Below are 14338 nucleotides of genomic sequence, written 5' to 3'. Positions count from 1 at the left end.
GCACCAAAAGCTTTTACCAAAATTGATCATAGCTGGACCATCAAGTAAGCCTCAGGAAATTTCAAAAATAATTTAAAATAATACAGTGTTCTCTGAACACAGTGGGATTAAGCTAGGGAAAAAACAACAACAACAACAACTGGAAAGTCCCTGTTTATAAAACAGGCAGTAGAGTTCTAAATAACCCACTGGTCACAGAAAAAAAAGCACAACGGAAATAAAAAAAATTAACTGGTAATAAAGATATGCCATATCAAAACCTGTAGTATACAGGTAAAGCACTAAAATATATAACTTTAAACTCACACATTACAAAAGAAAGGCTGAAGTCAGTGATCTAAGTTTTCACATCAAGAAACTGGGAAAGAATAGCAAATTCAAAAGGTAGAAGGAAGAATGCAGAAAAAAAAAAAAGTGAAATAGAAAACATGTACAAGAAGGAAAATCAGTGAAGCCAAAAGTCATTCCCTCAAAAACAGTAAAACTGATAAACCCATAGACTGATCAGGAAAAAAACCTCAACATTAGAAATGAAAAAAGAGGGACTTCCCTGGTGGTCCAGTGGTTAAGAATCTGCCTTCCAATGCAGGGACGCAGGTTCGATCCCTGGTTGGGGAACTAAGATCCCTCATGCTACGGGGCAACTAAGCCCGCATGCCACAACTAGAGAGCCTGCATGCTCTGAAGCCCGTGTGCCACAACTAAGACCTGATGCAGCCAAAAATAAATAAAATCTTTTTTTAATGGAAAAAGGGACATCATTCATATCTTAGAGTCACCAGTATCAGAAACTATAGAAAAGGGGAACAGATCTCAATTCACTTTTTAAAAATATATATATTTATTTATTTGGCTGCACCAGGTCTTAGTTGTGGCACACGGGATCTTTAGTTGGGGCATGCAGGCTCTTAGTTGTGGCATGCGGGATCTAGTTCTCTGGCCAGGGATCAAACCCGGGCCCCCTGCATTGAGAGCATGGAGTCTTAACCACTGGACCACCAGGGAAGTCCCTCAATTCACTTTTGAAGCAGTATAACCCAGCCACCAAAACTATCAAAGATATCACCAGAAAGGAAAAACAGGCGCTAATCTCTCCCGGGAATGTTAATGTAAAACTGCCAGACAAAATAAGCAAGTCAAATCTAGCGATATATAAAAATGATAATAGGTCATATCTAATTTGGGTTTACTGCAAAAATACAAGATTGATTCAACACTTGAAAACTAATGGATTCAATTCACACAATCAACGTATAAGGAGAAAAATCAATCTAGACAGATGCAGGAAAGAACACTATTCAACAGCTATCCATGATTTTTAAAAACTTTGAAAACGAGAAATAGAAGGGTATATCCTTAATCTCATAAAAATCTTACATATGTATGTAGGTAGGTTAATTGATTACACACAAATATATATATGTGTGTGTGTGTAATTACTTTGACCCAAAATAAAATTTAATTATAATTTAAAGTTAAAAGTTTCATATTCATGAAAACAAAAAAAATTTTTTAATAAAATAAAAATCTTAATAAAAACCCTACAGTAAACCTCTCAGTGATAAAATATTGAAATCATTCTCCATGAGATGAGGAATAAGATAAGGATGTCCACTATCACAACTCCGTATACCATTATACTGGTCCCAGCCAGTGTGATTAGTCAAGAAAATAAAAGAAGGGACTTCCCTGGTGGTCCAGTGGTTAAGACTGTGCTCCCAATGCAGGGGGCCTGGGTTCAAACCCTGGTCAGGGCTCTAGCCCGCATGCTGCAACTAAAGATCCCGCATGCCATAACTAAAGATCCCTCATGGTGCAACTAAAGATCCCACATTGCTGCAACTAAAGACCCTGCATGCTGCAACTAAAGATCCCACATGCCATAACTAAAGATCCCTCATGCTGCAACTAAAGATCCCACATTGCTGCAACTAAAGACCCTGCATGCTGCAACTAAAGATCCCGCATGCCATAACTAAAGATCCCTCATGCTGCAACTAAAGATCCCATATTGCTGCAACTAAGAATCCCGCATGCTGCAACTAAAGATCCCGCATGCTGCAACTAAGACCCAGCACAGCCAAATAAATATTTTTTAATTAAAAAAATTTTTTAATTAATAAAAGATTTTTTAAAAATAAGATTATAGATACAATAAATAGAGAATGAAATTTCAAAAATATGTTGTTTATAATAGGATAACAAATAGCTAGAAATATCAATAGATTTATCAAAAGATATGCAGAATCTTTATATTGAAAACAATGAAACATTCTTGAAAGAAAGACTGACAGGTGTGTGGTCAAATCATGTATAGTCAATTCACCAAATATTTTTCTTCCTTGTTATAGGTTAGCTTCTGTCTGTTGGAAGCAAAGGGGAAACTTGCCTATGTTCTCAGCTATTTGGAAATCTCACTGTGAAAGTTGCACAATAACTTAGTTTTATTTCTTGAAATTGTATATAAGATAACATTAGATTTGAGAAGCATTTTTAACCCTGATGAAATTTCAGGGATGACTTTACGATCTGACAATAACATAAATGAATACATTTTGAAAATAAAAAAAATTGAAATGCCTTAAATGTAAAAAAAAAAAAAAAAGACAAAGATTAAGACATATATCGACTCCATGGATTGGAAAATAATATTGTAAGGATGACAGTTCTCTCAAATTGATCTGCTGGTGAAACTCAATTCTAAGTAAAATCCCAACAGGTTTATTTTTGTGAAAATTGACAAGCTGATTCTAAAATTTGCATGGAAATGCAAAGTGCCGAAACAGTCAAGGCAATCTTGAATAAAAATGAAATTGGAGTCCTTCCACACCCAGATATCCTCCTTTAACTTTCAACATTTTAGTACCACCTTTCTGAGATATGGCTTAAAAATAGCATACACTTGTATTTTGTGAATTTTCTGAAAGTTTTACCTCTTACACCCTTTGCATTTACACCCTTTGCATTTTTAGTTCTCACTTCTATCATCTTGTTCTCTGGTTTATTTTATACCTCCTTGTTCCCACTCCCCTTGGTGGTTTTGGTGTTTTTTTGTTTTTGTTTTGGGGTTTTTTGTTTTGTTTTTTTTTTTTTGCTGGAATGGAAGAGTGGCTACATATTCTGTGGTCTTTCGAAGTTATATATCTTGGCTTTTAATTCAGCAGGTGGTCTCATATTGATGATTTTTTAGATGGAATTTAATATTTTGAGTTGCCTTTTTGACCAACAAGAAGGGGGCTTTATTTCAGAAGTTTGAGTAGTTTGGTTGGATGGTCTGGGAAAGAGGTCTCTGAAACCCCAACCTGACTCCTGAGAAGCAGAGAAGTTTAGGGCATCTCCCCTGGGTGTCAGGAGGAGAGTTTAGGCTTGCCTACGCAGCAGTAAGAGAGTATACTGTTTAGATCTCCCTCTTTGCCAGCTGCCCCTTCATTTCAATTTAGGGCTTCTAGGCCTTTCCTGGGCATGGTTCCCAGAAAGTCCCTCTGCTGCTGCTACCCTGATCAGGTTTCTGGATCTGTTAATAATAGACAACAGTGGGGGAAGGGCCAGGATCATTATGGAAATAGGAGCAACTAAACCAGATGGACAGTTCCTATGCACAGGGCCCTGTCTGTCTGCTCCTGTCCTGTGTCTGAGGAGCATTCTGCAGTGAGCATGTCTTCTAAGCCATTCTTTGGAGCCACATTAACCTTGTGAAGGTCTCCAAGTGCCTTTCCCCAAAATCAGAACACATGATCTGGGGTGCTTATGAGAACACTGAAACAGAATGTTTGAGATTCAAACTCTACCAGAAAACCCTGGAGGGGTGATAATACCCCTCACAGAACACCCAGAAGGGAAGGAGGTTGGGCCGCAATTAGGTGAGGCAAATAGTGACTCAGAGAGGCAAACTGTATGTAATCCTGGAATCCAGAAGGGGAGTGGGGAAGGTGAAGGGGAAGTATGGAAAAATAAGGACATGATGATGTTGGAGAAGTGGAAATGGGAGAGTAAGACGAGCATGTGACACAGGACCATTATTAAGTAAAATATGAAATCAGCACAGTTTAAATCTTGATGCCTCCTAATCTTCCTGTTCTCCATGAATGGACTTCCGTCTTCTGCCTCTACTCCCTGCATACTCCTTTTCCTTTACCAAAACCTGCTCGTAGTACAGTAAACTCAACTTAGGTCACGACTCCTCCCTCCTCCCCAAAGTAACCACTATCCTGACATTTATGGTAATCACTCAGGATTTTATTTTAATGGGACTAATGATTTAGCTATAAATAATCACTGATGGTAGACTATTAGGCAGTTGAGGGATGTTTGGAGGAGCCACAAGAGGCAGCTAGATCTCAGCACACTCAAAAATCACACCACGTCGTACAGTTAGTTCCCTCTGTGCCTATGATTAAGAAACACCTCACCAGAAGACGATCCCACAGAACTCCAAGTACAGTGCTGTGCCCTATGCCCGCAGCTCCATACTGTCATCCACTGATCCAGAAAGAACCATACCCTACATTCCTCCCAAGGCAGAGCAAAAGTAGGTCCCAGCTCACAGTACTTGGGCGAGTGTAAGGGACTGGCAGTCTCTGCTGCTGACATGTGAGGCTAGGACATGGCCTAAACTTCCCTGGGCCTTAGTTTCTCACTGTGAAGTATGGGGCCATGATAAAGCCCTTTACAATCCCCTATTCCTCACCTAACTTGGTGCCCTTTCCTCAATCTTGGTTTCTGTTTCTGCTGCCTATTTATACACGCTGTAAGAAGCTCATTACCTTCCTTTCCCAGTTGGGTGTCTTTCCAGCCTTGTGCTCCTCTTTTTGCCCTTGATCCTCAGACACCATGATTCTGCTTCATTTCTACATGTACCATTATAAAAACACATATACGTCCTTGCATATTAGAGGTGCTGAACAAATGGTTGTAGAATGAATGAATATATGAAACAAATTGTTTTCTACATTCACGTATGCATTCCTTCAATATTTAGCAAGTACCTAATATATACGTAGATACCAAGCTATCCCTCTACACAAATCATTCCTCTCCTCCTTTTCTCATCTTCCCCCTTTCCCATTCTATCTTTTTTCCTTTCCCTGAGCCATAGAGTTAGACTGAGTGCCCGGCAAGGCAGGATGCAGAGACACTTCTGCCAGTGGAAACAGACACCATGGAAAGGAGCCAGATGAAATAAGGGCAAAGACAGCTGTACAACACGCAGAGAGAAACCAACCAGAATGGAAAGCAGTGATTCATGGAGCACTGCAACTCGGATACTCCTTGGGTTTCACTCTGAGAGCTACTGCAGGACTGAGGTCAGTGAGGACTGGCATCAAGATGAAGGACAGACAGGCTCCTCCTCCCTGGAGATGTGATGCCCGTCAATCCCTCCCCTTAATCCTCTTCTGCGCACCCCACCCCCACTCCTCCCTCACACTGACCAGTGTCCTGGGCCTTTAAGAGTTGGATGGGCTGGACTGAGGAGAGCGCTCACACCTCTCCCCACCCTACTCTTTCTATCTGACTGTACGTCTGCCAGTGACAGCAGCAAACTGCAGCAGAAGAGGGGAGGAAGCCAGAGAGTGCAAGAGAAGCAAAGGAGAAAAGGAGCCCTCCTGGGTTTCCTCGGCCCACAGCAGAAAGCGTCGCAGATCTCAGACACAGGACTTCTCTCCTGCCCACGGTAAGGGCCTGGAGGCTCAGACCAGCCTCTGCTCCAAGCTCTGGCCTGTCTGAGTCCCTAACTCTGCCCTCCACATGCTTACCCACCCTGACTAAATCATACCCTAGACTCTTTTGCCTGAACAGGCCTACAGGGCTCTGACCTCCTGGTTTTCTCTAGCTTAACCTCTTTGACTTACAGTTTTCCTGCTGGTTGTATCAGTCACCTCTTTATATGAGGACCTCTTAGCTACCCAGGCTACCACTCAGAGGTGAGCCCCACCCTAGTAAGGGAAGAGAGAGAATTGGAGCAGCCATTCTTTAGCACAAATTCAATTACAGATTGTTGAGGATTACCAAATGAGGGCTGGCCAAGACCCATGGGGAGTACAGAAACCCCTGGTAATAGGGAGAGTTGTGAGACTTCCTTGGAAAGAGCCAGGGTTTGAGTTCTATGCCTGGTTCTTAGCCTGCTCAATGACCCAGGGCAGTTTGTTGGTGTGCCAGAGTGCTGTGCTGGGAAGAGCACTTGCTTCTAGTCCTGACTCTGATGTTAACTAGCTCTGTGACTTTGGACCACAACTTCCTGATCTATGATCAGAGGGAGTGGAGGCTTCCCCAGATTTGCTTGTGTATCAGGAGTGCTTGCTAAAGATAAATATTCCTGGACCCCATCCTTGGAAATCTGGATCTGGTAGATTTGAGGTGGAGCTAAGGAATCTCTATTTTAAGACACTTTCCAGGAGATATTGATATAGCCAGGAACTGCTGGATTGATGTGTTATAAAAGAGGAGTCTTCAAGCTCTAACATTCTGAGGGCTATGACCCATTCTGTCCTCTTTATGTGAACCAGGTCTGTCATAATCCTGCTCCAAAGCAAGAGAGTAGACTGATTCTCTTCCTTCCTACCCTCAGAGAGACCATACACACCTTGAATTCCACTATTAGCCATTGGCGCCATTGGCAACTCTGCCAAAGTCCATATCTAGGTGACATGAAGCCACCTGGCAGTTGAGGACCAAATCTTGCTCGGCAGTCCTTGGCTACTTCCCACTTTATTTTGTGTCTCTATTTTCTCATCTGTGTTATAGAGGTAATTATCCATATCCTCAAGGATCTCCACATATGTGCCTAGGAGTAAACAGTTAAGACCCAATCTCTCTTACTCTCAGTCATTATCCCCTGCTCCTTGCCTTTTGCTCTTGCTCCCACTTCCAAATCCTTTTTCCCTCTTCTCCTAACTGCACCTACATCAGTTGTGACCGTACTTCCCATCCTACCTTCAGGCACCAAAGGAAACACCAAGACCTAGAACACCTGGGTTCTAAGTCTCATTCTCTGGGCAGTTTGTTTACTCAATCTCCTAGGATACAGGGGAAAATGAGGCCGAGCAGAGGGATGTGCTACTCAGTATCCGAACCCAAGTGTCCCCCTTCCAGGCTCTCAAACTCCTCACAGTGGAAGAGAACCTGAGCTATTGAGAATTAGAAGAGAAACAAAAGAGGAAGGAGTAATGAAGAGAAGGTATAAGGAGAAGGATGAGAAGAGGAGAGCAAAGAGAGGCTGACTTAAGTGAGCAAACAGGGAGGCAGAGAGAGGTTGAGAAGAGTGAGCTGGGGAGAAAGGAAAAGGAAGGGGTCAAGCAGAGAATGGGGAAAGGAAAGAAAGAAAAGAAGGGCTATTAAGTGTAATACGGTGGGAACAGAAAATGATGGGGAGGAGAGACAAAACACTGATGTCCCTCATTCAGTCTTATCTCTGCTTTAATCTGCTTCCTAGAGAAAGCCCTTTCTAAGGGCAGAGTCTCAGTGAGACCTCTGAGGTGGTCATATAGAGACCTCAGTTCTAGTCCCAGCTCTGCCACTTAATTCATTAGGCGACTGGCAGTTCAGCTAGTCCTCTGTCCCCTTCTCTATAAAATGCAGTCCAGCTCTGACATTCTGTGGCTCCCTGAGTTGAAATTGGCCCTCTAATGGCCACATGTCACCTAGATACAGGTTTAAAATAGTGATTCAGGAGTGGGAGCGGATTGGAAGAGCATGCCGAGCTCTGGGATTGGAAGAGTTTGACAAGAGAGGTTAAAATAATTTTCTAAGGCTGGTTTGAGAGGAGGAGGAGGTAGGGGTGTCCCAGCAAAATAGGGGTGTCCCAGCACTTGGGCTCTGTTCTCAGGCTTCCCATGTTTCAGGACATCATGGTGAGGCTCCCAGACACAGGCATAAGGGAAGGTAATTCTGTCTTCTTCCAGGGCCAAGGCCCACCCATCCCAGAAGTTTAGAAGAGAGATGAGGCAGGATGTTGGCAAGGAGGATTAGGCTTCAGCCCGGGTTACCTCAACCTCCCTTAGAGTCTGAGGACCTAAGACATTTAAGAAAGACCTGTTACTTTTCAGTCTTCATACAGCTTTTGTAAACCTCAGATTCCAAACTGTGCATCCCCACCCAGCAAAGCAGAGATGCTTTTCTGTCTTCTTTTCTTCCTTCTTCAATCAGAGGTTTCTTCTGGTCTCACCCAAGCTTACACATTTGGCATCAGCCAGCAAAACCTTTCCCTGACAGTTGGAACTGTCTCAGGGTTCTTGCTCTCCTGAGAGCTGCCTTGAGATATTTCTTCTGCTTAGGCTCAAACTGATTCTCTGCACATTTCTACTCCTTTGGAAAGCTTTCTCTAGGTCCTGCAGTCAGGAAAGCTGTATTCTCAGTGATCTCCACATTATTCCTGAAGACTTAGTCACCCTGGGTGACTTTATAGTCTCTTCCTACTTAAGGGAGATAGGGCACTAATATGCTGTGTGACCTCAGACAAGTCACATCATATTTCTGGACTTCTGCTCTTTCATTTGTAAAACGTAGGGAGTTGAACTGCATGATGTGTCAATGGAGTACTAACTGAATGATTGGTTTAAGGATTCTTTCAGTTTTTTAGATGTTCACCACTGTCAAAATGTTAAACTTATTAATTAAAAACCACAACATTTTTATTCAAGTGTAGATCCTTTGCTTATACAAGAGCATAGAGCTTTATGTTTCATGGGCTTGGCCAGTTTCAGCATGATTTGGTTAAGAGTTGAGTATATTTCTTCTTGAGGCAGAGCTAGAATCAAAGTGGCCACAAATCAAATCTTCTAGTTCTTTTCAAGGCAAGTTTGTTGTTAGCTATTAGGACAACCTAACCAGTCCTAAATTAGACAGCACATATTTAAAGGTAGGAACTCTTTTTTAGTAGGTAGAGAAAACTTGAAAATGCAGTTCTGAGACTATGTAACTTATCTGGTCCATTAAAACTGTGAGAATTACTTTTATGAAAAGGAGTATAAAATATACTTTATCATGTGAAGGTAGAAGTGGCTTATTTAAGTAGGTGCAGCACCAAGCGTTGTAGAAGAGACAAAAGAAATACTCTGGGGCTTCCCTGGTGGCGCAGTGGTTGAGAGTCCGCCTGCCGATGCGGGGGACACGGGTTCGTGCCCCGGTCCGGGAAGATCCCACATGTCGCAGAGCAGCTGGGCCCATGAGCCATGGCCACTGAGCCTGCGCGTCCGGAGCCTGTGCTCCGCAACGCGAGAGGCCACAACAGTGAGAGGCCCGCGTACCGCAAAAAAAAAAAAAAAAGAAATACTCTGGCTTAGCCCTTCTGGAGCTGGATGACCTACTTGGGAGCATGGGGAGGGCTTCCGGAGGAGGGAGCTGGGACGATTCCACTTGGAGAAGGGAAGGCTAGGATGCAGAGAGAGTCTCGTTTCTGAAAGGGGACAGGCAGCAAGTTAGTGATTCCTAATAATGGGGAACTGAGACGTGTGGTCAGCATTACCTCGTGGATAGCAGGATATTGGGAAGGAAGGGGTATTTGGCAGAAAGCCCTGGTGTGGCCCTGTCGGAGATGGCTGCGGGAAACAGCATAGGCTCTGGAATCAGATATATTTGGGTTTAAATTCCGAGTCCCTGTGAGACTGAGGCAAGTTTCTTAGCCTCTCTAAGCCTCAGAATCACCAAACTCAAATCAGAAGTAAAAAGAGCTACAAACTATGTAGATGAAGTAGCTGACATACAGCGTACAATCAAGAAACACTAGCTTCCTTCTCTTCCTCCGCTGATCTGTTATTCTAAGACCCCGAGATTAACCTAAAGCCTCTTGCTGCTGCTCCTTGCTCCTTTAGGTGACTCTGGCATCAGCTGGTGAAGCAGTGGGTGATGGCATCCCTGCTGCAAGGCCGTGAGTACCCCTGCAGGAGAAGAGGGCTTGGGGAGACAGCCCAGGGACAGGGAGGAGGCTGGACCCCTGTTCAAGAGCTCCTCCTGGGCCCTCCACCCTCCCCGCCGGCTACCCAGTCCCTGCTTCTCCTGGCTCAGGGCTGCCTGTTAATCAAGACCTGCTGCTGATGCAGAAAGGCACGCTGATGCGCAAGGTGAGGTCCAAAAGCTGGAAGAAGCTAAGATACTTCAGACTTCAGGACGATGGCATGACAGTCTGGCATGCCCGGCAGGCCCGAGGCAGGGCCAAGCCCAGCTGTGAGTGATGTGGATAGCTAGGGGCGGGCACATGGGTGGATAGAACCCTGAGGACCCAGCAGCCTGAGAGCAGGGGGAGGGACCAGTGTCCTATGACGTGCCCTTGTGCTGTCCCTTTTGTGTCTGTGTCTGAGCCTGTAAAATGGAAATTATAACAGTACTTGCCTCTTAAGTGTGTTATGAGGATCAAATTGGTTATCGCATGCAAAGACCTTTGAAGAGTCCTGGCACATAATAAAGCTCAGTAAATCATAGATTATATATTATTATACTATTATTATTATTATTATTATTATTATTATTATTATTATTATTAGAGCTTGATCTCAGGCATCAGAATGTTTGGATTAAAGCCCTGGCTCTCCCAATTTCTAGCTGACTGGCTTTGGACAAGTTACTTAACTTAAACTAATATCAGTTTCCTCATCTATAAAATGGGGATTAAACAGTACCTGTCCAGTATGTTACAGAGGCTTAAGAAGTTAATGTATAAATCACCTAGCATGAGGTCTGAAAGCAGGATGCATTTAATAAATGTTAGTCATTATAATGAATACTTCTAAATATCATAAATGTGTCATAATAATGTGCATCCTATTGGCCAAACACTTTATGATCCCTGTAAAAATTTGATCACAGGACACATCTAAGAGAATCTACTTTAGAGACATAACCAAAGCTCACGATCCACACCAGCTCCAGCTGAAGAAGTGGGGGGAAGGATTTCTCTGGCTCCCTCCCAGACATCTGGAAAGAGGAAGCCCTCAAACCTGGACTGGGAGAATTGAATTTGGGCACATCATGCTTTGGTGTAACTGCTTCTACCCTGCAAGTGTGTTTCCACTTGTCAGCCCCGCCAGTCCTCCTGTGATCACCATGTAAACTGGCCATGGAGGGGACCATCCCTTATTTAAGATGAGGGCACTGAGGGGTTATGTCATTTTGGCCCATGTCACGCCGCCAGCTGGTGGCTGGAAGCCAGGTCTTGCCACTCCCAGAACAGGACCCTTGCCATGCTGCCTATGAAAACAGCAATGACTTGTGGCATCCTGAATTCCAAGGGTCTGCATCTCCCTGTACTAAGGCTTTGGGGGTTCCAACCTGTGGAGGCTGGGGTCCCTCCTCCTGTGGCTTCAGAGAAAAGAGGGGAGTACTGGTTCTTGACCCTCGGCTGCTGCAATTTGGCAGACCCTCTTCCTCAGTGCCCGCACTTGCCTCTTCTCCGGCAGTCTCAATATCCGACGTGGACACAGTGCGTGAGGGCCACGAGTCTGAGTTGCTGCGAAACCTGGCAGAGGAGTTCCCCCTGGAGCAGGGCTTCACCATCGTCTTCCATGGCCGCCGCTCCAACTTGGACCTGGTGGCCAACAGTGTTGAGGAGGCCCAGATCTGGATGCAGGGGCTCCAGCTGTTGGTGGACTTTGTCACCAGCATGGACCAACAGGAGCGGCTGGACCAGTATCAGCAGGATGGAGTCAGAGTGGGCTCCACGGGTCACTGAAGGAGCCAGATGCTGAAGGGCTAGGGACCGGTGGGAGGGGGCACAGGGCTAGGTAAGCCCGAGGGTCCAGATGGGGTGGGTAAGGACTGCTCAGCCGAAGTGAGGCTGAGATACTGAGGGAGGAATGGAGGCTTGCGATGGCACAGGCATAGCCAGGCAGAGTTTGGGCAGGAATCAGGGCCCCCAGGATTGGGGGAAGGGACAGTGAGAGGCAAAGGACCAAACTAGGTGCTGATCCTGAGAGCTGAACAGAAGATCCCAGTGACATTAACTACAATAGGGATGGGAAGCAACTCCTTAGAGGGCTTAGTGGGGTCAACTCACTTCAACTTTCCTAGATTGTATTCACCTTCTATGCCAGTTCATTCATTCATTCACCATCTATTAAGCAGAATGTAAGAGGCACTATGCCAGGCTTTAGGAATACAAAGATTAATGAGAATCAGATACTGTTTTTGTCGGTAAAGAAAATAGAATTGTATAAATAATTTAAGTACCTTAGCAGTGTTATGGTACTCTGGATGATATGTGGGTGTCCAAAGGAAGGAGAAATATTTATTTCTAGCTGAGATGGTTCTGAGAAAGCTTCAGGGAGGAAGTAGTATTTGAGCTGAGCCTTGAAAATGAATAGAATTTGAACATGAAGAGAGGCGGAGGGAAAGGTACTCCTGCCTGAGGGAACAGCATGAGTAAAGGCCCAGAGGTGGGAAACTGAAGAGCAGGAGAGAGAGTGGGACATCAGCAAGCAGGGGAGTTGCTGAGTCTGGCTGAGGTACGGGGAGGTCAGTGATGTGTTGAGAAGATGAGGTTGGGGCCAGATCATGGGGGTGAAGGAGGTCTTAACTTCTGTGTTAAGGAATTTGGGCTTCTTTCTGCAGGCAACAGGGAGGTCCCCGCAGGCACCTGAGCCATGCAGGGACAAGGTAGATCGGTGCTCTGGGGAGATTATTCCAGAAACTAATGTGGAAAATGAATTGGCATTGGGGAGAGACTGGTGACAAAGACAGGGGCGCAGATGTCAATGGATGAACGTGCACACACAAACACACACTCAGTGCTTTTGCCTTGACTCAGACCTGGATGGCTGAGTGATTGGTTCCAGCACGGAGACAAAAACCAGGATGGTCGGATGAGTTTCGGAGAAGTCCAGCGGTTACTGCACCTGATGAACGTGGAAATGGACCAAGACCATGCCTTCCAGCTTTTCCAGGTGAGTCTTCTGGGGAAGGAATAGCAGAAGCCAGCCAAGGCCACATTCTCACTTGGCCGGAAGTCCTCTGACCCTCTCAAGGAACACTCATCTGGTTGAATCTCTCCTGTGCACCCTAGCACTATGCCAGGCTCAATGGGAAGTGTGGGCAGGACATGGTTCTTAACCTTCAGTCTTGTTGGAAAGATGACTCATAAACTTATGAAAGGTAAATAACAACATGTTATTACATCAGACCTCAGGGATCTCTCTGCTCTTGGCCAGAATTTCACAAGTGCCTAGTACAGTGGAAAACTCCAACTGGTAGGTGAGTAAATAGGAGGAGGGATCTTCTGATCTTTTAGGGACATGTTGGGGTATTTAACTCCTCTGGTTGAAAATTATCTCCAGTAGCAAATGGTATGGCTGAAATTTTGCTTTTTACTTACTGAAGTGGCTTCTTCTATGAACACTGAATGTCAGGAATTCTGTGGAAGCACGTTTGGCTCCACCAGTAATATTGCCTTTACAGGGCAAGTCAAAGCCAAAAATCTGCTGTTAATAGGGTCTGTCCACTCTCCTCTAAACCCTCTTTTGCAGAGAGCAGATGCATCCCAGTCTGGGACTCTGGAGGGAGAAGAATTTGTAGAGTTTTATAAGTCATTGACTCAGCGTCCTGAGGTGCAGGAACTGTTTGAAAAGTTTTCATCTGATGGGCAGAAGCTGACACTGCTGGAATTTGTGGATTTTCTCCAAGAGGAGCAGAAAGAGGGAGAACGGGCTTCTGACCTTGCTCTAGAACTCATCGACTGCTATGAGCCTTCAGATAGCGGTAAGAGGACAAGGGTGGAGAGGAACCAGACGTGGGGGCCGGATGGGGGACTGTGCTTAGAAAGGTGCAGAGACAAGCAGCCTTCTGCTTAACTAAGGGAAGGCTGAGTCCACCCCTATCCAGGCCCCCTGCCCAATCAGCTTCATCTCATTCAACCACTCTTTCGGAAGGAGAGAGCCATTTCCTGCCCACATAAGACAGGAGTCTCCTCTGTAGTGCTGGATTTCTCAGGAGGAAGAACATTCCATAAGTCCCCTTTCCTCCACCATGCTCATGTTTCTCATCCTTCACTTTCAGGAAGTTCTTCCTGATATCAACATTTGTCCTCAGTGGAAACGGAAAATCCTTGGTCCTCTTGCTATTTTTTTAAAAAATAATTTATTTATTTATTGGCTGCGTTGGGTCCTCGTTGCTGTGCACGGACTTTCTCTAGTTGTGGTGAGTAGGGGCTACTCTTTGTTGTGGTGCGCAGGCTTCTCATTGCAGTGGCTTCTCTTGCTGCGGAGCACAGGCTCTAGGCGCGCGGGCTTCAGTAGTTGTAGCACGCAGGCTCAGTAGTTGTGGCTCGTCGGCTGTAGAGCGCAGGCTCAGTAGTTGTGGCGTGCGCACAGGCTTAGTTGCTCCGCGGCATGTGGGATCTTCCTGGACCAGGGCTCGA

At 45.0% G+C, this 14338-nt stretch overlaps 2 protein-coding genes across 2 annotated transcripts in view; both read left to right on the top strand.

The window, feature by feature from the left end:
- The first annotated feature begins 7829 nt into the window (after window positions 1-7829).
- Window positions 7830-11659, top strand: LOC116756328 (1-phosphatidylinositol 4,5-bisphosphate phosphodiesterase delta-4-like). The gene is made up of 3 exons (XM_032636612.1): window positions 7830-7847; window positions 9879-10158; window positions 11388-11659. Exons 1-3 carry the CDS (start codon window positions 7830-7832, stop codon window positions 11657-11659), a joined length of 570 nt encoding a protein of 189 aa, XP_032492503.1.
- A 969-nt stretch (window positions 11660-12628) lies between these two features.
- The window catches only part of PLCD4 (phospholipase C delta 4), a 12388-nt gene continuing 10678 nt past the window's right edge, over window positions 12629-14338 (top strand). The window contains exons 1-2 of the mRNA XM_032636818.1: window positions 12629-12869; window positions 13449-13680. Of these exons, the coding sequence (XP_032492709.1) occupies window positions 12789-12869; window positions 13449-13680 (313 nt within the window). The 5' untranslated portion in view covers window positions 12629-12788. The remainder of the gene's footprint in view (window positions 12870-13448; window positions 13681-14338) is intronic.

Source organism: Phocoena sinus, chromosome 7, assembly GCF_008692025.1.
Source record: "Phocoena sinus isolate mPhoSin1 chromosome 7, mPhoSin1.pri, whole genome shotgun sequence".
Taxonomy (NCBI): domain Eukaryota; kingdom Metazoa; phylum Chordata; class Mammalia; order Artiodactyla; family Phocoenidae; genus Phocoena; species Phocoena sinus.
This window is presented reverse-complemented; position numbering and strand designations above follow the sequence as displayed.

Bases quoted from the DNA above. Each gene is read 5' to 3' on its own strand.
- LOC116756328 (XM_032636612.1), top strand. The intron at 10,159-11,387 runs GTGAGTGATGTG...CTTCTCCGGCAG, and splicing joins AGGCAGGGCCAAGCCCAGCT to TCTCAATATCCGACGTGGAC.